This window comes from Lemur catta, chromosome 2 (genome assembly GCF_020740605.2).
Source record: "Lemur catta isolate mLemCat1 chromosome 2, mLemCat1.pri, whole genome shotgun sequence".
Classification (NCBI taxonomy): Eukaryota; Metazoa; Chordata; class Mammalia; order Primates; family Lemuridae; genus Lemur; species Lemur catta.
This window is the reverse complement of record NC_059129.1, coordinates 124,804,420-124,831,182: the sequence shown is the minus strand read 5'-3', so window position 1 is coordinate 124,831,182 and position 26,763 is coordinate 124,804,420. Positions and strand designations below refer to the sequence as shown.

The window sequence follows — 26,763 nt, the reverse complement described above, 5'->3', positions numbered from 1 at the left end:
CGATCAACTCCGAGTACTGAAATGGAGGGAATAAGAAATATTGTCAATATATGTGTTCTGGACCTTTCTCCTTGTTAGAAACTCCTAGCTGTGTGTGAATAAATGTCCTTTTTGAAGTACGAGAAAAACTAGCACCAGACAACAATCTGCTGTGCTTCTTTGTAAAGATTGTTCACAGGGTTTGCCCTATTCCTCTGCTGATCTTCTGACAGGGTATATATATCACGGACAATTGCAAAAACATCTTGTGCAAATGTCATGCTAGCCTGGCAAATTAAATTATTCATGTATTGTGATGGCAGCAAATTACTTTCTTCATCCAAGATGATATTTCTCTGGCTTTAAAAACTGGATAAGAATATTAATATTTGATGCTTTTATTATTGTAATATTTGGGTATTTATGAAGAAATAAATATTTTTGAGTTATGAGATACATTAAAAATCCATTGCTTTTTGATAAAACTTTTTTAAGGTCATCACTTTATCCAAAGGAAAATTAGGTGGCAGAGTAGAATTTTTTTTTTCTCAAGATTCACTTTCCTTTAAATTACTACTACCAAATTGTGCTTTGAAAAAATGCTATTGAAGATGTTACTATAGACTTGGTAAAGCATTTTTTTCTGCCTCATTCATTTATGCAGGGGTGCTCAGAAAAGTTCATTTACATTTTCTCACTAAATGCTTAGCTATCAATTGTTTTACTCTTCAGTGGCATTTTAGAATGTGAGAATATTGAAGTTACTATGTCATTACTTGGATTGTTTACTGTATTCCCTGTGAGAAGATATTATGTAGTGAAGAATTAAGGCCAAACATAAGTTTTTCTAGTTTTGTTTTTATTTTTTTCCAACTTTAATTACATGGGATGACTGGAAGAATGAGTTTATTGAACTTGCTCTTTTAATTTGTGAAGTGAGATTGCAACAACCCATGAAATGCTCTGGTTTTTCTAAAAAATCATTCTTGCAAACTTTTTACCCTTCCTTCTGTTATTTGTCTTATGTGAATTTTAGCATGTCTTTTTAAAAAAAATCTGATGTAGTATTTTTTTTTTTTTAAGGTCTCAAGAAAGAGGGTCCTTGGAAAGAAACAAATCCTGGACTGTGTTGAGTTTATATAGTTAGCAGGTGACACTGTTAAATACTACCAGGTGAATTCTTAGGGGCTACTCATCCAATTTGAGTAAAAGATTTTTCTAACTTTATCAGCTTCTGACTCAGAAAGTTCTGTTGTAAATAACCATATTTCTAGATTTGAATCAAAACTACAATAAGAGACTATAAATCCCAATCAATTAGGGAACATATTAGTAATAGTTCTTACTAAAGAACTTGGCCAGAAATCCTGCAGCAGGTTCTCACTCAACTGCCATCCCCCATCCCCAACCCCCCCCACTGCCCCCTGCCCCCCACGCCCTCCCCCACCCCTGTCTGAAAGTTAATGCTTTCACTACTCAGACTCCCTTGCAGCTAGAGTGCAGGTAACTTAGACTCTGCCAGCCTGACTCACTGATTGAATTTGGATGCCAAACTGAGAAATGTTAGGCAGTAGCCAAGTACTTTGTTTGGATCTACTGGCAACCCAGGCAGCACTGCCCTCTTGCTCTTCTGGGAGTGGCTTCAGTGGACACTTGGCATCCACACTTGTGCATGATTAGTGATGACCAGTAGGTGGCAGCAGCAGCAGTGTTTCACTGTCACAGTCCTGGCTGTGTGGTAGGTAAACTTACCCTCTGGCCCTCCCAGAGATTCTGAGAACTTCTTAATATCCCTTAATAAATAAATTTTGTTTAATATGATAGTAATTCTGTTGTTTGCCTCTAAGTGCTCTGGTATTCCTTCATATCTGCTTTAACCTGGCGCTGGCTGTCTTGTTTCAATTTGTGATGTTCTTTCCCTAAATGCTGATAGTGGTTAGATCTTCTTACGTGTTCTTTGTCAGAATTTATGCAGTACTTTAGAGTCATATGTAACAGATTGGGGAAAACTCAGCATTTTAAAAATGAATACAGAGAAAGCGTTTTATGTTATTCTTTTTCATTCATGGGCTTTGATCATGACTATACAGTTTCTGCACCCCCCACTCTTTGAAAAAAATCAGTCTGACAAACCAGGTAATAATCAGGAACTAAAATATTCATCCCACATTTTCCAACAATATGAAATCAAAAGAGAGACTGGTGAGTCCAGAGGTTAACCAGAGTCAGTAGGTGACAGCTTCCTACTCCTGGCACTGTTGGTGCCCTACCTGGAATAGACAAAGCATTTAAGAGTGGCAGAAAGTATTATGAAACAAAGATTAGGCATGGAGGAAATCACCAAATATGGAGGACAGACTGTTTAACTCCATTTCTGTTTTTTTCCCCTCCAATTAATTTAATTAATTAGAGATGGTGTTTTGCTATGTTGTGTTGGCTAGTCTCAAACTCCTGGGCTCAAGTGATCCTCTTGCCTCAGCCTCCCATGTAACTAGCCCTACACCTTGGATTTAAACAGTTGGTCATTTTCTCAATTCAGTTTTCCCTGTTTCTAAAATTTAAAAAAAAACACAGATCACTATCTTGCATGGAAACTTTGTTCAACCCTTACTAACTGAATGAAGAGTAACATTTTCAGCTTGACAGGCAAGATTCCTCACCACTCATCCTGCCTTAACTTTTCCTGCCATAGCTCCCATAGCCATCACCATGAACCCCTCTTTGTCATCCCATCAGGCCAGCAGATTGGCTCAGGCAGGTTCAGTTGCAGACAGCAATGTAAGCAGAAGGGGATTTAAAATAGAGCATATACTGACACGATCACTGGAAAAGCCTGGGAAGCAGGCCCAAGCTGAACACCCAGGAGTGGCTGGTCAAGGGAGCTGTTCATTATCTCTGCTGCAAGCAAAGCTGGCATCCGCTTTCTGAATCCCAGACCACACTGCCTCTACTGTGTACCTTTGTAGCAAAATGAGTGCCACATGCCCTGCCTCCCACCTCCTCGAAAGTAGGGACTGGACACTGAGCTCGCAGTTACCTTAGCAGTCAGACTTACCAACAGAAACAGCTGAAGCATCAGGAGCATGGAAGTGAGGATTCACGTGGTCAGGTAAGTTCACCACATGCACCTGCTTGGCAAATGCTAGGCCAGCTGCTGAGGCCCAGGTGTAAGAGTTTGGGAAATGTGGTCTCCAGCTTCTAGCCACTCACATGCTGTGTGCTCGACAAGATGGCTCGACTGGGAGCTGTGAGAGGTGCCACACAGCATCATTACACACATGACTTGGTATTCCGGTACACAGATCACACACTTTCTTCTTTGTGCCTTTGCTCTTTTGTCAATTTGGAATGTGTTTCGTATCCTTCTCCCCCGAGCAGGCCTTTATTCACCCATCAGGGTCTAGCTCACATGTCATGTTCTATATCAAGTTTTCCTTGATATTATTTTCTTCTAGCCATTAGAGGAAAGCACCCTCTAATTTAAAATGTGCCTTATTACCATTTTATTGTATCTCTCTTCTTCCATCCAATGGAATGCATTATGGACAAGAAATAGATTGTTTATTCTTTCATTGTATCATTTGTTACGTCTCCAAAGCCAATGAGGCCCAGTTTCTGTCCTCCAGGAGTGCAGGTCCTAGCAGGGGAGACAGATGAGACAATTAGGGATTGGATGAGCCACATGGAAGTGGACAGTCCACTCTCCTGCGGAGATGGCATAGGAGATGAAAAGGTCAAGGAAGTCTTTATAAGAGAAGATTGTTTTCATCCTGGTATCTCCAATGCCTGGAGCAGTGTTTGGTGTGTTGAGTCTTTAATGAATGAGGCACGGCTGGAGATCAATGAAATGATTTGTTTGAAATATACTTTTGTCTCTAGTTAAAAGCTCTCTACCTGTCTGAGAAGCTGTGGATTCTTAAACATTACAGTAGTCTCCCCTTATCTGCAGTTTCGCTTCTCACAGTTTCAGTTACCCGCAGCCAACTGTGATCCAAAAATAATAAATGGAAAATTCCAGAAATAGACAATTCACAAGTTTTGAATTGTGCACTGTTCTGAGTACTGTGAGGAAATCTCTTGCCCTCCCGCTCCATTCCACCTGGGACATGAATCATCCATTTGTCCAGAAGGTCCATGCTGTAGATGAGGCCCGCTGGTCAGTACCATAGGAGCCCTTGCTGTGATTAGGTCGACTGTTGCAGTGTCTCATCACGTAGACATTTTATCATCTCACATCACCATGAAAAGAAGGATGAATACAGTACAATAAGATATTTTGAGAGAGAGAAAGCGCACAATCACACAACTTTTATTACAGTATTTGTTACAGTTCTGTTTTATTATTGTTAATCTCTTACTGTGTCTAATTTATAAATTAAACTTTATCATTTTAATAAATGTATATATAAGTAGAAACATAGAATATGTAGCATTTGGTACCATCTGTGGTTTCAGGCATCCATTGGGGGTCTTGGAACATGTCCCACATGGATAAGGGGGGATGACTGTATTTTTTTAATACCATAAGAATAAATTTTATGGAGTTGATTATTATCTTCTTTAAACTGTTCCTTTTCTTGCTGTAATTCATTCATTTAATAAAATAATATTAATCACATGTCTACAAACCCGGCACTGGGCCCCTCCATGGTGTGGATTCAGCTAGACATGGCCTCTGTGTTACAGCCCAGATCAAGTGCCTGGTGGGAGATGTAGTCATTAAGTCACTACACAAATCAAGTAGTACCATGAAAGAAAAGTACAGGTTTTAATGAGAGTGAACAATAGGAGGTCTAAACAGAATCAGAGGGTCAGGAGAGGTTTGCTCTCCTGAAGAAATGGCACATTCATCTGAGCCCCAAAGGATGATGGGAAGAGAGTAAGAGGCCAATCCATGGGTTTCTCTGTCTGCATCTTTACATAGCAACCAAGAGAAGAGTTTTTTCTTCTCACTCTTAGCTTCTCCCTTAGCCCACCAGCCCCTGTAATCATTTGATTGCCAGCATGCCTGGTATTCAAGAAAATAAATTCCAATTTCAACACACAGGGAAACTTTTCAAGAAGTTACTTATATTCACAAATACACTTTTGGTGAAGATAGCCAATATCTGTGTGGATATTTTTGTTTAGTATTTGCAAGGCATTTCTTAAGGAAAAATTTTGTAGAAGTTAGAAAACTATGGCACTATAAGACAAATGCTTTTAAATTCTCCAGGCCCTCCCTCCCCCACCATTTCTGTGAATGCTAGGTGTTGTGCCATGCCGTCGATCTCCAGAGCACCTGATTTTGCGTGACACCAAGGCTGGCCTTGTGCAAAGTGAAGGGCATGGATTTGGCTCCAGCCCTCCAGGAGCTCACAGAAATATCCAAGGGGTGGGGGGCGGGTCTGCCATATATAGAATACATAGCACATTAAATTAAAAAGTGTTTTAATTTTGGACTGGATAATTGAGGCCAGCGCATAAATAGATTGAGGATAAGCACATTTTATGAGGAAAGCAGGAGGAAAACACATTTGTTGTAGAGAAGAGAGGCAATGTTAGGGAAACCCCCATGTAGACACAGGGCAGGCTGAGGGGAATTTGCTAGTCCTCCTTTGATCACTGTGGGAATCTTCTGAAACCTTTCTCTCGCCATTTGCATAGACCTGAGAAGAATTTGCAGGCGACTGCTGAAAGCAGTCATCTGCCCCAAGACTTCTTAATGATCTCCTTTGCCACTGTGATGTGTTTAGGACATTCTACACATTTTGGTTCTCTCTGAATGAAGCATTCACGTTGCCATTCAACACGTCTAGTTTGGTGTGCATTCTAAGTCAAATGACACAAGAAGCTATTTGTGGCATTCAGCAGCTGCAGATAGAAGAGGCCGTTTTTTGGGGGAGGGGGTGTTAAACACAGTTCAAATGAAGCTAGAAAGTTCAGAATATAGAGTTATCCTTCTGATGAGCAGTTATCATTGCCCTGAGGAAGAGGAAAAGGGAGGTAACTGAACACAGACGTGAATTTTATCCTATTTCAACATGGGACACCCTGCCAGACCAAGTTCTCCATAGATGCTCTGGGATTTATTTTGATAATGAATGTAATATATTGTCTGGAGTCTGCGGCTGATTCCTCTATCCCATGGGGTGCAGTTGGTGAGTATTTCTCTTCAGAAATCAGTTGTAATAAGATAATTAAATTCCAGTCAGATTAAAAATGAATGTGTGTAAACATCAAGACAAGTATGGGAGAGGGCAGGCATTTTAAAACCGTCTCCAATAGCCTAAACATATACTTAATTAAATATGGTTTGCTAATGAAAATTGATTGTGGCAGCTTCAGTTAAACTTTTTTATCATGTAATGATTTATATGGATTGCAGCACACAAAGAGATGGGTATTTCAGATAAGTGATAAAAGTGGATCGATCCGAGTCTTCTGAGAGCTGCTATAGAGGTCCAGAAAAACTGTTTGGCATTGTAAAATAATATCTCTTTTACTTTCTCTCTAAATATCTTACTTTTTTTTTTATCTTGGTTCAGGAAGACATTGATTGCTTCTGTCTTCGTTGTCGGTCAAATTCATAGAGTGATTTTTACCTACCTCGCCTTTTTTCTTTAGTAAAAAACAAACAATGGATCGAATTATGAAACATCTACGCCTGTCTTTACAATTCCAAGTTTTGAAATTTTGGCTGCAGGTTAAAAACATTGTTAGGTACATGAGGAAAACTGTTGATCTTAATCCTCTTGATGTTATTTTATTTGCTGAGATGTGAAGAATTCTTCTGTTGTGTTTTCTCTTTCCTGTTTCGAGCCTCTACGTTGCTGGTGGGGAAGAGTTAAGCTTGTCATTTTTACAAAGTCGGTGGCCATTATGCACTATTAGCATTATTGTTTTGATTACCATTTGATTTTTCTCAAATTCTATGTGGGTCTAATTATGTAGGCTCTGCAATCAACATGCCTCCCTTCCCCTCCAGCTGTGTCCTAATTGTATTGCCCTCTAGTAACAGGGAATGCCAGGGAGCCCAGAAGTGCTTCTGTGGTGTCAGTCTAGAAAGCTACATTGTGAAATCCTGGCTTTAGAAATATTAGGGTACTACTAGAATTTAGAGATACTGAGCAATCTATCTTCATACAGTAATTGATCGTTTTTCTTCTTGTTGTTTGCTCTCATTTGTCGTTGATTAAAAATAGTCTTATCTTTCTGAATTGAAAAGAAAAATCAGTGAAAGAATATGAAAAATTGAGGTTAGAGGAAAGGTTTTATTTACATAAAAAGTCTTTGACTGACTTTAATGAAAGTTCTGTACTTTCTAGATGAATTCCAGATAGCATTTTATGCCAAGCTTTCTTTGCTTTTATGCTTCTCCTCCAACCTAATTACAAAACCTTGGTAGCATTCATGCTTAATAAGGAACTATGGTTTTGCTGTTTGAAGAATTCTGCTGCTGTGTATTCAGTAGTTAAGGACAATGTAAAAAATTTTTTTTGAAAAAAACCAACACTAATCAAATAAAATATACTCACCTAGACTAACCCTTTCCCATACTAGAAAACCGAATACGGCTAGAGACTTTGAACTATAGGTATTGCTGTCAGTTCTTCAGCAAACCACAGTGGTCCATCTTAATTTGTCTCATTTTCATTTTGCCTGTGAACCAGCTGTCTCCCCACAAAAGCAGTGGAGCATACCAGCCTATTAACTGTAGCATTCATCTTAACCATATGTGAAACAACACAAGAAATCACAGGAAACAAGATGAGCCTAGTTGTCCTTTTTCTCTAAATATAAATATTTATACTTATTGATCATTAATTGGGAAGAAATTAGGCAAAGGTAAATGTGATTTGCCTTTGGTCATATTAAATTAATTATGTTTTGTATTCTTGGATAGTGTGATTTCAGGGTCATCCTCTCTCCAAATGAAAACACTCTTTTTTGGATTCCTTTGTTGTAAGGTTTTACATTTTAGTTATAAATTGATGTGAATTTTCTCTTAGCCCTAGTTTTTCAGTTTAATGTTGCTGCCCTATTATTGTTTCAGAAATGTTTTGTATAACTCCTTAATCTGAGTTTGTTACAGACACTAGGTAGTTTATGAATATTCATAATCTTTCTGGAGGTATACTATCAACTTTGTCCAAGTGAGGTTCAAAGGGGCACACAGGTTATAAAATATGGTCTTTCTAAGGTGGAAGCAAACAAGGATATTCTTTTGAGATGAGACCACAAATGAGAACCTGCCAAACCAGAGGGCTTTCTGAAAGTGACAGCTCCGGAATCATTTTCACATACCAGTATTTCATTGAGTGTCATGGTGTCTCCTGTAGGTGGCGACCTTCTACTTTATTTTGTCAGTTTCCTCTGGTATTTATTAGAAAGTCTTCCTTTGCCCTCAATTTTTTTCTGAGTAGAAAATTCCTCTTAAGTATAGATTCCTTGTAGGTTTTATAACACCATTAATCAAGCAGGTCCTTGATAATATCCAATTTTAAAAATATAAGAGAGCTCAGAGTATAAAGCACTTTAGGATCATATTATACTTGGGCTTTTCATTCCAAAATGAGATTTTCTTTTTCTTCCCTGAAGATTTTAGAAGAAAGGTTGTATCAATTTTTTTTTCTTTTCAAAGATTCATTTTCTTTTAAGTTATTTTTATTGAAAGAGTATATAATTATGTTAAATTTAAATAGCACAGAAAATATATTTTAATTTCCAAGTGATTTAAAATTATTCTCTTCTCTAATATGTGCTAGACCCTTTATATTCATTCACAAAATGTGTTTTGAATGACTGAATCAGGAAAGGTAAAGTGAGTTAACTTTACATTTGAGCCCATCAATATGTGGCTCTGCTCATATGTATTTTCCTCTCCTGAAATGAGCCTTTATTTACCTAATGTAGCCTTTGAGAATGAATTAGATGAATCAGTACTACTTGGGCAGATGGATTAGGGCTATACAACATGCCACGAAGAATAATTGGTTCAAGTATAAAAGGATACAGTTAATGAAATTATGCTCTTTCTGCAAGACAGACATAGTTCACTTTGGGAGAAGCTATCCTTGAAATAAAATGACATATTTTTGAAATATAGAGTTAATAAAATCCTGTCAAGGAATGCTTCTTTATAAAGGTTAACGTTTGAGTTATAACTTGAAACATGGATAGAGGCATGCTGAGTAGATCAGTTTGGGACCAAGCCTCCCCGATGGATTGATAGCGTGTGCAAAGACACAGAGGCAGAAATGAGTTTTGGATGGTTGGATCCCCCGTCTCACGGGCCCTTGCCCAGTGAAGGCAGCAGGTAGCATGGTGTGTTGAAAGCTGCATTGCAAGATGGAGAATTAGCTCAGATGCTGGGTAGCTCTGTGATCTACTGCAGGTCACTTATTTGTCAAATAAAGGGAGTGGATTCAATGTTCCTTATGACTTTCTTCAGCTCTAACTTTCTGGGGCCTATGAAATCTCCCCTCTTTGACTTCCCCGTATTATATCAGTACTCACCATTAATTCCAACTTCAGGCCCGATCCCCTTCATAAAGCTCTCCCCTGTCTGTCCCACTTCATTTCTGTCATCTCAGGACAGTCTCTGGACGATCCCAGCCCTGCACTAGGGGGACTGTGTACCTTTCATCCCCGCAGGCATGGCTGCGCTTCGAATGCTGTGTCAGCGGGGCTCCCTTTGTGTTTTGGACTTTTGGTTTGGGTTTCTTTTTTTCATAGCATGTTTTCTGTCTGCCTCGCCTTTCATTTGTTCAACATTTGTCACATGAATATTGTGGCTTGACTAAACTAGTCACAGTGATAGCAGACGTTTTGAAATTGACCGAGCAGATGGTAGCAATGGTATTGGATTAAATTATTAACTAGGATCCACAGCAGAAGCCTTTAGCTTCAACACATGCAGAGTGAAGAGTGTTTCCTAGCATCAAAATGAACTGGCAAAATGGATGCCAGATCAAGTTCCTTCTAAAGAACTGATACATTATCATCTATTAAGGTTTCCCTTTGGGCACCCAACCATTCCTCCCACCCCATATTGATGAAGAGAGAGATTTCCATTTGTCTTTTTTCCCATATGTCATATGATTCATCATTAAAGATTAATTCATAAGCAGAAGAAAGGAAAGATCATTGTACCAATGAAGTTCTAGAATATTGGTGATTTTTAATGTACTTCTGTAAAATAGCATGATTCATGGGACAGTTAAAATAATTCTTCTTGAGTATCTGTTATCACATACATATTTTCATTCTCTGGACAGTATCTCCGCAGCATTACCTTTTAAACATGTGTGTGTTTACCTCATCATGCAACTGTAAAAACTGAACACATAAGCGTGAGATCATACCCGTGTATATTCAAATTTTCCCACTTGTCTGAAAAAGGCTTTATTGCTGAGTTATTCAAAACTGGTATCCTATCCAGGATCAGGTATCTCGTTGTAATGTTCCTTAAATCCCTTCTAATCTGGTACATTCCCATTATCATTATTATTACTAATTATTTAGTCTTGACTTATTGGAGAGTCCAGAACAGCATCATGTCTCACTTTAAGTTAGACTGATTGTTTTCCATTTTTTTCTAGCTCTTTTCTTTCCTGTAAACTGGGAAAGTTTAACTTGTCAAAAATGGTCAACTTAAATTTACCATAGGTGATGCTTATACTTGGTATTTCATCACATCGGTGGGCTCATACTATCAATTGCCCACTATTAGTGTCTGCTGGGTGAGGGTGATGCCAGGCTGGTCCTTCCACTGTGTGTTTGCTCTAATATTCCTTTACGTGGCAGCTCTTCAGTAATGACTTAAACCTGCTAAGTAAATCAAAGAAAGGTAGAAGGTTTAAATACTTAAGATCTTAGAATACTAAGAGATGAATAGGAGTAATTTGTAAGAAAAATGGCTGATGCAAAAATTAAGAGATTGGTTCTTAAGTCACAAGTGACCAAACTCATCTTTTGGTTTGTTTCTAATCAATTAAATGCCAAACAGCAGGAACCTACAGTCCATTCAGTTTGTCTTGAATAATATGGTTTTTACTTCTGTTTTGTCAAATTCTTAAAGATATTTTTTTAATATCATAAATTACAATTGTATTCACAGATGACTTTTACTGTAGATTTTAAAAATTCCTTTAATCATGTCACCTTTTTAAAAATAAATCTTTAATGCAACCAATGATTTTTCTTCAAACTACTCCATTCAAACTCTTACTGTCCTATAACCTTAAATAAATTTTAAAAGTTGTACTTAAAAATAGGGTTGCCAGATTCAGCAAATACAAGATGCCCAGTTAAATTTAAATGTAAGCGTATCCCATTCAATATTTGGGATATGGTATATAAAAAATCATTTTTTATCTTTCTGAAATTCAACTTTAGGCATCTTGGATTTTATCTGGCATCCCTATTTTCAAAATTTACTCCTTTATTTACGTATTTATTGATTGTGTTAATTTATCTGCCTGTGTTATTAATTTTTTTTGAGCTTTAATAATTGTTATTTTAGGCCAGGTGCAGTGGCTCACGCCTGTAATCCTAGCACTCCTGGAGGCCAAGGCGGGTGGATCATTTGAGCTCAGGAGTTCGAGACCAGCCTGAGCAAGAGCGAGACCCCGTCTCTACTAAAAATACAAAGAAATTATCTGGCCAACTAAAAATTATAGAAAAAATTAGCCGGGCATGGTGGCGCATGCTTGTAGTCCTAGCTACTTGGGAGGCTGAGGCAGGAGGATTGCTTGAGCCCAGGAGTTTGAGGTTGCTGTGAGCTAGGCTGACGCCATGGGACTCACTCTAGCCCGGGCAACAGAGTGAGACTCTGTCTCAAAAAAAAAAAAAAAAATTGTTATTTTTATAGATAAGAACTATAGACTATACATAATTGCTCTCAGTGTGAAAGTGTTCATAAAAACATGAAACATGATTCTTAACTCCAAAAGTTAAAGTAATGGGAAGATTTTGTGCCTTGATAAACAGAATAGGACTAAGCTATCTCTAAGACATTTTTATGAATATTTATTAAGTAGATGATGTTAATTTTTAGAATTTCTAAAATCCCTTACTACTAAGGTGTTGTACATTTTATTTTATTTGCCCCGAGGTTTGTGTTGTACTCTCTGTGGTGGTGTTTTCCAGTGCTCCTATGAGTCTGAAAAGCAAAAGAATGAATGGGTGTGTCTGTGGATTTCAAAATTATATTTCAAGTATCTTAAACTTGTATAAAGATGAGTACATCTAAATTAACTTAGTCATGTATAGTCTTCCACTTTAGATGTTAAACTGTATTTTAGAAAATGACCTAGAACTAATTAACAAGCAGTAAAAGCACCATTTATAGATAAGTTTGGGCTGAGAAATTTTCTATTTGAAGAGCTAAAACTCCTTTGAGAAGTGCTTCTGGTGATCATTTAGTGCATGGCCCTGACCAGAACTCTGTTCTGTTTGATTTTTCTTTCCCTTCCCTCCTCTTCAACTTGGAAGAACAGTGATCTTTATTGACTGTATGTTTCATTTTCAATTGCTCAAGGACTCAAATTTTGTGCAGTTTAAAAGATGTATACATATGATATAAGTATGCCTTATTTCTGCATATAACTCCTGTTAACAACATTTGAAAGTATTCTCTTTTAACCAATATTGCTTAACAATGTTTGTGAAAGTGTTTGGATTCAAAATCAAGACATTTAGTGCCCCGAGGAGGGCCTGTGGTTTTGTGTCAGTGGGGACTGGGACTAGGGCGGGGGAGTTGTGGGGGATGGGCACGGCTAGATCCATGAATTCTGGAGCCTTAGACAGCTCTGCTCTTAAGAAGCTTTTAGGTTTAAAGATATAATCTTTGTCCCTCATAAAAATAGTGAGGGTGTATGTTAAGGTTGTACTTAAGATGAAAGCATGGGTGATAACAGAGTCATTTATTAAATGGCTAGGATTTAAATTTTTAAACTTTGTACCTCAGGTATATTTGGCTCTTGAAATGCACCACAGACTGTCACACATTGGCTAATAAAACCAAGGAGTTATAGAAAGAGAAACCTAGCTGAGAATGAATTCTGACCTTCCCAACTTTTGTGTGGATTGTGGCACCATTTTCCCAGCCTGTCCCTGCCTCCCTGCCCATTGGCTTTCCATTTAGCACCAGGGATCTATTAAAATTGGACACTAGCCCTACAGCTTTCATTTTTAAACCCCTGCGAGCATTCCCTTGCCCACCACCTACAGCCCACCCCATGTGGCAGCAAGGCCCTGGGGTCTGCTCCGCCTCTCTCTCTCTGCCTTTCCCCATGGCGATCTCCCCTTGACCTTCACCAGAGTGTTGGGAGACCTCCCTGTGCACTGTCCTGTGCATTACCTAAGAGTCCTCTCTTGTGCTATGTTCTCTAATAGCTGGTCCTCTTCTAAATGAGGAAGGTACACTTTATCATTTTCCTGGGAACTTCGTGGTCATATCCCTCTCCCTAGACTTAGTCATTACGTTATTACTTTTATCTGTTTGGGTGTGTCTCCCTGCCCCCCAACCCCCCGAATTTCCTAAGGTCAGCGCACAGCTGAGTTTGATTCACTTTTACCCTGGATGCCTAACACAAGGCAGCCAGTAAATATTCCGTATAAAACTGTTTAACAATCAAACATAAATAAATGCATAGTTACGGTTAAAATTTTTACTTTGCACAACATTCCTCTGTCTCTTTACTAGTGTGTTGTTATACTTTTATATACTTACTCCTGGGAAGTAATCAGATAACTGTAGAAGTGATCAGGTGGTGCCTGGAAAAAAATGTAAAGTGTTGATTAGAATTAAGATTTCATTTCATTGAAAGATTAAGCAGAAGAGCTGAAACCTTATGAGTAAGGATACAAATATTACGCAATAGTGGTGGTAATAGAATCCCAAAATCCTGGACCAGGATAAGCCACCAGAATTATTCAGGTGATGTCACAGCATATTTTTCTCTGGAACATTTGACAATACTGTTGAAGAACAACGATTTACTCTTAAATATTTTTATTATTTGTGTGTCTTAACAAGGACTCTTGTGTAAGCTATATTAACTTGAAATGTACCAACTAAAGAAGTCTTTTCAAAAGTTGTTAAGTGCTAATGAGAGAGCAATCAGGAAACCTAGGTTCTTGTTTTAGCTCTCATTTGCATTAGCTTCTCAATCTCAGTTTTCTCATTTTTAATTGAGGATTAAATTTACCTGTCTGCTCCATTGAAAAACATAACTATAGCTATACCAGAAGTAAGAAAGTTTCTGAGAAGCAATTTGGGTGGGGGAGCAGATTGCCCTAAATTAGATATGTTGAACTTGAGATAATGTGAAATTTGAGTAGAGATTCGCAAATGGAACTAAAGGACAGGTGAATGAAAATAGAAATGAAGATTGAACAGGATGTTTAAAGGCAGTAGCTTAAGCCATGAGCCAGCAGTCTTTTTCTCTAAAGGTCTAGATTGTAAACATTTTCAGCCTTGAGGGCCATATGGTCTTAGCTGTAGCTACTCAACTCTGCTGTTATAGCCCAAGAGCAGCCTTGGACAATATTTAAAGAGATGAGTGTGGTGGTGACCCATTACAACTTTATCATTGGACACTGAAATTTGAATTTTGTATAATTTTCACATGTTATGAAATACCCTTCTTCTTTTAATTTTTTTTCAGCCCTTTAAAATGGGCTGGCTAGGTTTGGCCTAAGGGCCATAGTTTGCTGACTTCTGCCTTATGCCAACAAAATCATTCAAGTTTCGAGGGGGAATAAGTAAATAGCCTAGGACAGAGGTTTAAGGACTAGATTTCTGAAGCTTGTTTGGAGGTGTCAGAACCCAGAGAAGGAGCAATCAGGTGTAGGAAAGGAACTAACATGCTATGGTGTCAATGAAGAAGAGTTCAAGGGGTGGGTGGTTAGCAGTGTATGATTATGAAGATAATTAGACAAATTAAGAGAAAGAAAAATACCATCGGTAACTAGTTAGAAGTCCACTGATGACCACTAAGAATTTTTTTAAAAACTCTTAGAGATAGAATGTTAGGAGATAGAAAAGATAAATATGTGGATAAAAACGGGAAGCAGGAGGTTTAGAGCAGGCATTCAGGGGATGGCAGATTAACTCTGAGACAAGAAGGAAGACAGCTGTGGAGTCTGCATGGTTGATAACTTTTTAATTTTTTTTTTTCTTTTTTTAAGATGGGTTCTCGCTATGTTGCTCAGGCTGGTCTTGAACTTCTGGCCTCAAGTGATCATCCCACCTCAGCCTCCCAAATTGCTGGGATTACAGGCATGAGCCACCTTTCCTGGGCTAGATTGAACAATTTTAAAATACTAGCCACTTCCATAAAGACATGGCTCTTCAAAATCCATGACATTAAGGCATGCAAATTATATGATGGAGATACTTCCCTGTTCTCATGCTTATACGAAGGTTATAAAGAGATGACAGTGTTATTGGGGAAAACTTTATAATGAATAAGCTCTTATAAAATACAACTGAATATGTAACACAATAAATGTGATAATTTATTTTGGTTTATTACCTGAAAATCTGGATTTATGGAGTTATAAGTCAGCATGGAATAGTGCATAGAGCATGAGGCGCCCTACAATACTGGGACGGAAGCTACTTCCTGCCCATAGGTTTCCCACTGACTGGTGTGTATCAATACAGCCAGCCCTCTGTTCCGAGGGTTCTGCATGCATGGATTCAACCAACCACGGATTGAAAATATTTGAAAAGAAATGAATAACAATACATTACTAAAAAATAAAACATTTTAAAACCAATACAATATAACATGACATTTACATTGTATTAGGTATTAGGAGTAATCCAGAGATGACTTAAGGTATATGGGAGGATGTGTGTAGGTTATATGCAAATACTACACCATTTTATATTAGGGACTTGAGCATCCATGGATTTTGGTATCCAAGGTGGGGGTCCTAGAATGGATTCCAAGGGCCAACTGTAGTGGCATTGTCTTTCCACAACTGTGACCACTTATTGTCAGACATAATATTGAGTGAGAAAGGAAATAACTCCACATGTGACTCTTATTACAGTTCATTTTCTAAGAGGGGGAAGAGCACTTCTCTAGTCCTGGTGGATTGGAAATGTGTCTCACAACCTGAAGAATAACTCTCCCTCTTTAAAACAAGAGTTAGTAGGATTCGTTGTGAGTTTTGTTTTCTTGCCATCACCTCCTTCAAGGTTTTACTCGAATCTCACCTTTTCAATGAGGACCACCCTGGCTCCTATAATGCTACAACATGGCCACCCTACTACCCTCAAACCCTCTTTTATCTTGTTCAACTTTTTTCTTTTGTCTATTGCACTTATCACCTTCTGATATACCGTGCAATTGTACTTATTGTCAAATAATGTAAGCTCCATGAGGGCTGGATCTCACCTGTTCTGTCCAATGGTGTATCCCACCTGAATGAAAGAATGGCACTTATTAATAGTATAGGTGCTCAATATTTATCTTTTGATGAATGAGTCTATGTTCAGATGCCATTGTTGAGTCAGTACATGAAAAGCTACATGCTGTGGAGGATTGAGCATAGTTAGGGTCTGTTTCCTTGAAAGAACAGTTTCTGTTTTCAACTGGAAGTGTTCATGGTGACACTTAACCTGAAACACTTGTGGATTATGAATAGGAGTGTTTCTGCCCAGAACTCTACCTGTCTCTGATGCAGTGAGCAGAGCGAGATTACTCTTGCAGATAAATTTGTTTTCCAAAGGGGAACTTTGCCCACCAATTTAAGGCAGTTCTAGAAGCTGACATACACTCTCAGTTGTTTCTCATTTGCCACCTGGCAAATTAATTGCTTTAAAGCTATGCATAGGATGAAAGAAGCCAAATTGGAAATCTGTGATAATATGCATGGTAATATGGTAATATTTCTATTTTCTTTATTTTTTGCTGTGCTTTTGTTGTTGTTCAAAAAATAACATTAAAGGGATAAAAAGCTTTGAGAAGGAATCATTCCAAAGCTTTCCCTAGAGAGAGCCCCTTATATAAATTTTATTCTTTGACTAAGAGCCTTTGTTACAAACTAAATGTTTTGAATTAGTGGATTATTACATTTTTCCGTTCAGTTGTAAGTCTGGCCCAAAGCTATGAAATAAGAGGTTGTCTAAATTGTTTCAAAACTGTCTGGCCATGAAGTGGAACTGGGGTGAGATGTGAGAAGCATTTTTTCCTTTGTCCCTCTTCATGGGATTTCCTGGTCTGTGTTCTTCTTTTTGTTCCTATCCCTTTGCTACTGGAGTATATGCCTCTAAAGCCTGTTTATACCCCATTTCTGATTTCTCTGTCTCTATCTGTGTTTTCCCAGTACTCTGTGGTTAATTGCAAATGGGCAAAAGTACTAGAACTTGGTAACTCCACACAGTATATTCAAGTTAAAGAGTAACTCAAGTAATGTTTGTTTGAGACTACTACGAGGGGAGGATGATTGTGGAATTCTAAAAACTGGGTGCTAAGGTGAGAATTACATTTAAAATAAAGATTAAAATGATTAGAGTATTTTAATTTCTCATTTGGAAGGGGGAGTTATATTTTTTGGGTTTTTTTTTTTTTTTTTCTTTTTTTTTTTTGAGAGTTGTTGCAGCTAGATGTAAATATGCTCACACTTTGGAACATACAATGATGATTCTCAATCACGGGCAATGAAGGGTGGGAAGGCAAGGCATCCCAATTTGCACAAAAATGCAACCAAGTCATCATTTGCAGCTCCTGGGAGATTCTATTCTAAAGTTTTACTGCTTGTACATGTTCCTTTGTTACAGGAGGCAGAGCCTAGGGGCGTGGTTGGGAAACAATAGTTTTGCTTTCCCCCCCCCCCAAATCAGTTTAAATCCCATGCACCCTGAATTAACTGGAATTGCTCTCAGGCTGTCGGCTCCTATAAAAAGATCTGGAAGTTCCTAGTGGCCTAGTGAAATAGGGAACACGTTTGTTTCATCTTGACTTCTGTCGAGGAAAATCTGCACTATTTTTGTAGACTCTAAAGAGGAGAAACTTCTGATCTGTCGGAGAGAAACCGAATGAATGGGCACCAAGGCACAAAGCCTGATGTGGCTGTCATGCAAATAAGAACCGTGATTGGCTTTCCCTTTCTTTCTGTGGCACGATGTCACTGGCTGCTCTCAGCCTTAAAGATTAGGTTTCAGTGGGAGTTTTTCAGGTTCAAGGACTGTTAATGGTTTGTAACTGCCTGACAATAAGCTCAACCTCAAAGTTACATCAGCCTGGGCAGATGTCTGAGGATATGAGACCCGGGGAAGAAAAGTTACAATCTGGAGCAGAAGGACGCAGCTTGCCACCTGCCTGCTGGACTGAGCTTTTAATGTGATTTAAATTTCTAAGCCCTATTTAGGCGTCTTGGAAATGGTGGTCTTCATTAACACAAAGATTAAGTCTTTCATTAAACTTTTTAAGAAGAAAAGTAAGTAGCTCCTTTTCTCCACACTACCTGTTGTGTCTGTGTGTATGTGTCCATGTGAGGGGTGTGTGTGTGTGTGTTTTATGTCCTACTTCATCCTTTCGTGTGTTGAAATTAGAGTATGAAACAGCATAATTGGCATGAGTTAAACTCCGTTCTATACCAGGCTGTTTAAATACCTCAGACTTTTGTAACTCCAGGACAGTATTATGGGATCTTAGTATGTCTGATTTATTTATGGTTGGGGTTTTAAGTGAATTCACTTCTTTTGTGCTTCTCAAAAGAAGTTCTTTGAAGAAGGAGGAAAACTCTCATATTTAACTTATGTTTCCCTTGGTACACAATGTGTGGTTTTTTGATTCTTTGGCCAAATGTGCAGCTGAGGCAAGGGAGCCTCTGTGTAATGTATCACATATTTTTGGTGGAGATAATCCCCTAAAACTCCCTGGCACTCTCTGTTATGCATTTAAGAGCTCGCGGACAAACTGTCTAGACTGATCAGTGATTGTTGTAAAGTACAAAGCTTTTGTGGTGTGGCTTCATTGTGTACTTAGTGTTGGTTTAAATTTCTTTAATGCAGGTGTTTCTTCATTCTCTGAAAATACAATTTTTATAACTATATGATTTTGCTTTTATGTAGTTGGTGGTTTATTTTAGTTTAGTTTAATTTTTTGACCAATGACTTAAACTGGATACATGTGCATTTTGAGTAGGGACATTGGTAAGAGAAGCTTTGGAGAAAGCAACAAAGAACAGCACTCTCGACTCATTTTCTGCAGCTCCCTTGCTTGAAGGCTGTTTTTGGACGGACAGATTAAAGTCTGCCCTGGCGACAGTGAGGTACACCACTGCTCTTTCACAGAAGCCAGTTGGTAGCTGTGCAATGGGGCTAATAGTGTGATTATTACAGTCACGGATGCCATTACTTAGATTTGATTGTTAATTGGCAAATAGGAAAAATTTCAATTTTCAATATTTTTTAACTGTGAAATATGGTAACTCAATCTTTAAAATAAATGGACGCCAGCATAAAACACGGTAATGAACTCAGGATACATTTTAGGGGACATACGGCAAGTGTGGCCCCTGTGCTAGAGTCTCTGGAACACAAATGAGAGTTAAGTCAGGGCTTTGTGAATTTTATGTGTTAAGACTGATAGTTATATGCGCCATGCAAAGCATTTGTTCAACAAGAGGTTGTGTGAAATGCCGGGTGCCTAACATGCTTCTTTTGTCAAACATCATGTGCAGAAAGCACACAGGACATTTCTGGTTTTAACTTGATATCTAGTTCTCAATGTTTATTTTCTTAGTTAGCAATTTATGGAACAGGTAAGATCCTTTAAAAAATGAATTATTCTTTTCAGATTCATAGCATTGTAAAATTTAGTAACTGTAGAAAAGATGGTATGTGGCAGGAGTCCCCAGCCTATAGTGAGTTGTATACTGATTTCATTATATATTACAATGTAATAATAATAGAAATAAAGTGCACAATAAATGTAATGCACTTGAATCATCCTAAAACCATTCTCCTCCTCCCCGGTCCATGGAAAAATTGTCTTTCATGAAGATGGCCCCTGGTGCCAAAAAGGTTGGGACCACTTGTATATGGGGTGAGAGCTAGCCTGGGGCCCAGATTTCCGGGGGCTGGGAAAGGCACAGTTCCTCCTCAGTGACAGTTCTGAAGTTTGGGCTCCTTTACAGTAATTTTCACTCTTCCTGCCACCACCATGCTTTCCATGAATTATTTCTTGAGCTGAGAGTTTTATGCATGTTAGTTCATTTCATCTTTATAACAGCCCTAATAACTGTGCTGTGGAGTATGTTTAGTTAATTTAAAATATGTTCAAATAGATTCAATAGTTCATGCACGCTTTTCCACTTTACTTTGAGAATCTGGCTTGTGTCCTAGTTTCCTGGTAAATGTTATGTTGTAGAAATGGGTATGCCCAGTGTGGACTCTATAGCATAGGTCAGACTCAGGGCAGATTTGCCCCTTACAATTCGAGTGTCTGCTGGTTTTACAGGAGTTAGACTTGTCCCTTGAAGTAAATGCCTCAGCACAGCGACTTTCTCCTATACTTCTCTAGTCTCTCCCATGCCTGGGTTACATGGCAGATATATAGAAAGTATTAAAAAATTGCTGATGAATTTGTTTTGGTGCTGTCGGCTTCATTTTGGGCTCTACTGATGGCCCAACTTAGGTTGTGTGGTCAGAACAATGAAATAAAGAGGTCCTAGGCCTTAGGGGGATTAAAGGAAAATTATTATAGAGATTTATCTTAGTGTCAGGATTGCCTATCATTTTCTCCTCTAATGTTTTGGTATCTTTTGTGTTGGGAGAATTCAGTTGAATTGGATTGTGTTGGGAAAAGTCAATCACACTGTAATTTTTTAAAAAAAATATTTTAATATAAAAGTATTCCTTGAAAGCAAAACTGCAGAGAAAATTTTATGGCTCAAATAGATCTCCGCATCTATTAGATATGCCGTTTAAATGTATTCAATAGAATGTTTATGCTTAATTTTTTAAAAAATGTAATTGAGTTTATACCAGTGATGCTTTTTAAATAATACATTAGAGGGGAAAAATTTGGCGTCAACCTCCTGATAGGAAATTTGTTTCTGTTGGGACGATCTAACATTTACTGATGCAATGGCATTATTACGTAACTGAATAACCGATATTGCTGTGGTGGGATTCAGTAGGAATTGGACGTCTCTATCAATTTTGTCAGTCCCTTTCTGACATTAGAGTAGAGGGAGGACCTAAAATTCTGGAAAGAAATTAACTGAGCAAATAATGCTATGAAAACATGGTATGGAAGATGGACAGTTTCAGCTTTTCCTTCACAGACTTTTAAAACATTGTGGGCAAAACCCCTGGAGTGTAAGATTAAAGCTCATTTTTTTTTTTTTTAAGGCTAGCATGAAAATGAGGTTTATTGAGGAGAAAAGAGTGACATAGAGGTTTATAGGGCGAGACTCATATGCCACAGATGACAGCAGGCAGGACCCATTGTCACAGCAAAGGGAGAGCAAAAAGTGCTAAATCTCATGTAGAATTTGCTCCATTTTCCCCTGACTGGCCCTTACCCATTGAAGTGTTAGGCACCAAAACGCCATCTTGATGTAAATATTTGGAGCCACTGAAGCTTAATTTAACACTTGCATTTATTCTTTCTTTCTCTAGCGGTTTCCAACCTCGATGAGGAGAGCCGCTGGACAGTCCACTACACTGCCCCATGGCACCAGCAGGAGAATGTGTTCCTTCCCACCACAAGGCCCCCCTGCGTTGAGGACCTGCACCGCCAAGCCAAGCTCAACCTCAAATCAGTATTGAGGGGTAAGATAGCATCCTGTGAACTTGTTTTCTGGGATTACTGACTGTTAGAATTGAGAGTATAAATCTGATCTCTATCTGTAAAAGATGCATTTATATTGAATGTATAGTATGCCATGCCTTTATAAGATATCATAAATACAACCTCATATATATGCCTTAATGTTCTGGTCTTTGCAGAAACCTGCCGGTTTACAGATATGCAAATCTATTTTCAAAGAGTTCACTCCTGCTTAGAAACACTTTAGCATGTTTAAACCACCAGTACTAATTTGATCCAAATAAACCCCTGCAACATATGGGATATTTTGCCACTATCTTTTAAAAACCCTTGTAAATATTCAAAGCAAATTTGTTTTTCTGAACAAATTTGTTTGTTCTATTTAGTTCAAGCTGGGTGGAAGGAGGACTTATGTAGAGACCTTGAAGAATTGCTAAATGGTTTGACTTGTGGGAACTTGGGTGCTACCCACCTAGCCTCCTCTGAGCATAGGTTCTGTCTGCAGTTGGGCAAGGTACACTATGGTCGGTAGAAAATATAGAAAGAGTATATTCCTATACCTAGTTTAAAATTCTCGTTTTTACTTCAACTTATTGTGTGCCAAAAAGGACTTCCCAAAGGTGATAAGGGAGGGATTTCTTCAAAGAGCAAGGAATGACTTGTGAAATTCTGAGACTAATTCTTAGAACAACAAAATGAAGTTCTTATTCTAACAGATGCCGCTCCTATCAGATTTCTCCAACCATGTAATATTTTGGACATAAGTATACAAAAGAAGTATTTGTTATTGATCTGAAATTTAATTTGACTGGGCATCCTATATTTTATCTAATTGTGGAAGACTTAAATCTGGGAGAAATTCTGTCACTGACTCAAGGAAAACCTAGCATGAGGACACCTCTAGTTTTTATGGTAATTTTTACTTGCACATCAGTCATTTATTAAGTGATTGATTCTATAATGTACTACTACTACTATGATCCCTATGATTACTAGCTAACATTTATTAAACACTTAATGTCAGGTACTGTTTTGAACCCACTAAATGTATTACCTCACTTAATACAATAATCCTACTGTTTACTATTTCTATGTCCAGGTAACCAAACAGAGGAACAAAGATTAGAAACTTGCCCAAGATCTCCATGGTAGTTAGCAATAGGACCAGGATTTAAACTTGGACAGTCTGAGGCTGTGGAACTCATATTCTTAATTGCTGCACTATATTGCCTTTAAGAACTATTTGTTGGAAATCTGTTATTCTGGCAGAAGTGCAGAATACAAAACAGGTCTTACCTCTCAAGGAATTTATACTTATATCTAAAGTGCAAATCACAATATGAAAAATAGGGGATATGCTAAAAATTGCTATATGGGAATTTACAAGAACAGGTAATTTCTGTTTGGAGAGAAGGAATAGGTATCAATAGATTTACCATAGATTTGGTATTCTGAACAAAACTATTCAAACATTTCAGATCATGGCCCTATTTTTCTTTCTTTAATCTTTTGTGGTGGTTATGGTTATGGTTATATTATTAAAATATCTCCTGTATCTTACATTATCTTCTTGTATCTTATAGTCTGTGCATTGGACTGTCCATAAATGAGGGTATTCCTGGGTTCCCATTTTCATTTAGCCTAAGTAACCTACATGCTTAGTGATTATAATCTTAAATGAGAAGGATGACATAATTTGGGCTCATTTGTGTGGCCTTAGAGTTGTGCTTTGAGCTTTGTTGCCTTCATATGAGTCCCCCAGTATACCTAAACCCAACCAAAATATCTTCTAGATCCCTTTAGTTACTGGTGATTTACCTTTAGTAAATTTCAACAAGGATCTTCTCTACCTTTAGCTCACCTTCCTCCACCAAATAGTAAGAATGTTAAATGGCACTGTTCCCAGGACAAATCCCCGAGGCAGTGCCTTGTTAGCATTTCTCTGCCCAGCTCCTGAGCAACAGAGCACTGCATGGTCTGGCTTGTAGAAAATGCTTTTGTGAAGGTGTTTGTGAGTTTGAATATTCAGGCTCAAGTGCTTTTTGATCACTCTCCAGGAAATTGTGCTTCACTACCTATTTCATGTATTTTCAGGTTACAAATCAGGACTTTTCTTCCCCTAAAAAATTGAACATATATAGAGACTCTTCTGCTTTTATTTTCTTTTTGACTACGTAGTACATCCCTGTGAAATATCATCCCCATTGGTTTTGCCCAAACTTGAATTTTATTTGGATAAGATAAATGCTTTTGTAATTGCTTTAATGCCCTAAGATGGTTCATCAAAGGGATTTATTATTAATAAAATTAATAACTTTGGAAAATTCTTGGAGCTCAACTTTTGAAGTCTGGATTTTAAAACTCCTTAGGAGATTTTTAGATAAGTAATGAATTTATGAACAGTGGTTGGGAAAGATGAAATGAGTAAAAGCGTCTGAGTTCTTTTAATCACACGAACAGAACTTCACATACCACTTCCCCTATATCATCTTAGCAACCTGAGATAAACACAACATGACTACAGAGGATTTCTTGCCTCATTATCAGTGAAGATTAAAAAAAAAAACAAACCAGTCCTAACTATGTGGCACTATTAAGGTTTGATGTGATATAGTTTATCTAAGTTAATTAGATCCCAATATTCTCTACTTAGAAATATGAAAGGTAGCTAATTATTCACAGTAAGTAATCTATTTTGTACCTTCTTTTATGTACTATGACCTTGTCCATAATTTTAAGGAAGAAATACCATTCTTTAAACTTAAACAGATTGTTACTTTTTCATTGTCATTAAATGCTCATTGTGTGAATTATTCTATCAGTTTTTATGGGGAGCTAGGCTCTACTCTTGAGAACCATAAAATGTGGAGGGAAATGATACAGTGAGTACTAATTAATAACTAAATGTTGTAAGTATATACTTTTTAAAGTAATGTAGAAATGCTTAGCAGTCAGCAGAGTGACTGAGGAAGGCATGGGTTTACTGGAAAATGTTTTAAGAAAAAGCTAAGTTTGAGTTAGTAAAGAAAGGCAGATAATAGATACAATTTAACCAATGTTTGAGCATCAATTCTGTACTCTGCCAGGAGTTTTAAAATGAACTGATAAAAGTTCATGGGTGCCCAACTTTAAAGAGTCAAGCTTGCTGTCCTGCATCAAGACAGAAGTAAACAGGCAGTAGTGTATGGCAGGTGTGCATGAGGTGCAAGGGACACACAAGGAGAGAGGCTTAGTCAGTGGGAAAAGAAGATTATTGGGAGATGTGTGTGCCCCCATTCCACTGTCCCATTCACCTGCCACTACATGGAACAGGAGATGGTCTTGTAAGATGTGCAAAATGACACATGGAGCAAGCTGTCTACCATGTGCAATTTCACTCTACTCTGGTCCAAACACAGTAGAAATCTTTTGTATTAATATTTACTGTTGTAGTCTCTGAAGAATTTGATAAAATTTGGCAGTCAAATGTCTTGGTTTTGTTAATTTGTTGTGTAAGGTAACATTAATAGTAGTGATTTACTGCTAGTGAAGATACAAACATGTACAAATTGAACAACCCTAATCTGAGAACCCAAAATCCAAAATGCTCTATAATGTGAAACATTTTGAGCACCAACATGATGCACAAAGGAAATTTCAGATTTTTGGATTAGGGATGCTCAACCAGTAAGTATAATGTAAATATTCCAAAATCTGAAAAAATCGCAAACACTTCTGGTCCCAAGCATTTTGGATAAGAGATTCTCAACCTGTGCCTAGATTTAAAAATAGTATTTTGATATTTAGTTCAATAAGACATCTGAGTAGCAATGAATAGTGAATTGTGTAAGATGGATCTCACTATCTGTGAAGAATTCACTCAGCTTCTTACTGAATTTGCAGGAGAATTTTATTCTTTTTATGTCCATAATTGTTTGAACCCTTCATGAACTTCATTGGAGATAACTGTGATATAAGTAACTCATATCTAACTGAATTTTTATCTGCATAGTTTTTGGCTTTGCTGAAAGGCCCACAGTTAAGTGGAAGGGGGAGAATCAAAGGGTAGGGTAGGTGCAAAGAGAGGCTCAGGTTTTGTTTCTTTATAACCTGTAGACCCCATTTGACAATTATGAGCATGTTAAAGACTGAAATAAAGACACATCATTTGTAAGACTTCATCTCCAAAAAGCCCAACTTGAGAGAGAGAACAGCATAATTTCTCACAGTGTGTTTAACAGGCAGTTTAGTTACTGTCTCTGTGTATACTCCTGCATGGATTAGTTCACAGAGCATCTGTTGTTGGTGTCAGAAATGTTCTCTAGTCACAGCTCTTTTTTCAAGAAATACATTTTAGCAGGTCGGCTTGCTCTGGGCTCTAGAATTAGGAGTTGGGTGCAGGGAGGAATGCTGAATCTGGCCTGTGTTCGTTCACAGCCAGAGGGTGGCATTTATTATATCTGGAAAGAGAGGAGTTGAGGATTTGCAGTGTGAAGAAATGACAACGTTTACCAAGTGACTAAAAAGAAGTGTGTGTGTGTGTGTGTGTGTGCGCGCGTGCACCACACCAACCTGTTAGCATTAAAGAATGGGATAGCTTTCCTAAAATTATGGACTAGGTTTCCAAGTATTTCCAGCCAGGTTTCTCTGACAGTTCCTGACACCCAACTTTGTATGAGGGTGACTCATGTACCTTTCATTGTCATGAAGCCTTCTGGTTCCCTTGTGGCCTAGACAAATAGGTTTGTCTTGGGAGACGTTGTGGGTTTCTCCCTGGACGTGGTGAGGAACCTTGGCTGTCTTATCTGCCTGGGAGACATGTGTCCCTAGGATATCACAGATGCCCTCTGTCTTTGGTTATAGATTATCCTCTTGGGAGTCCTGTGGCACTTTTCACAGGACTGTCTGGGAGATGACTTTATAGGTAGGGCCTTGTGGACATGGATTGAGAGCTCTCTTCCCTGAAATGATGCATTTGTCCACCTTGTGCTAACCACATTGAATTCTTCATCTTTTTTTC

At 38.0% G+C, this 26,763-nt stretch overlaps 1 protein-coding gene across 3 annotated transcripts in view; it reads left to right on the top strand.

Annotated features, from left to right (window-relative positions):
• NHSL1 (NHS like 1) overlaps positions 1–26,763 on the top strand; it is a 103,028-nt gene that overhangs the window by 22,251 nt on the left and 54,014 nt on the right. For 2 of the 3 annotated variants that reach the window (XM_045544454.1, XM_045544453.1), the window contains exon 2: positions 21,614–21,766. In XM_045544454.1, the coding sequence (XP_045400410.1) occupies positions 21,614–21,766 (153 nt within the window). Of the gene's footprint in view, positions 1–18,362; positions 18,421–21,613; positions 21,767–26,763 lie in introns of those variants that run through there. The other variant, XM_045544455.1, reaches the window with a different exon arrangement.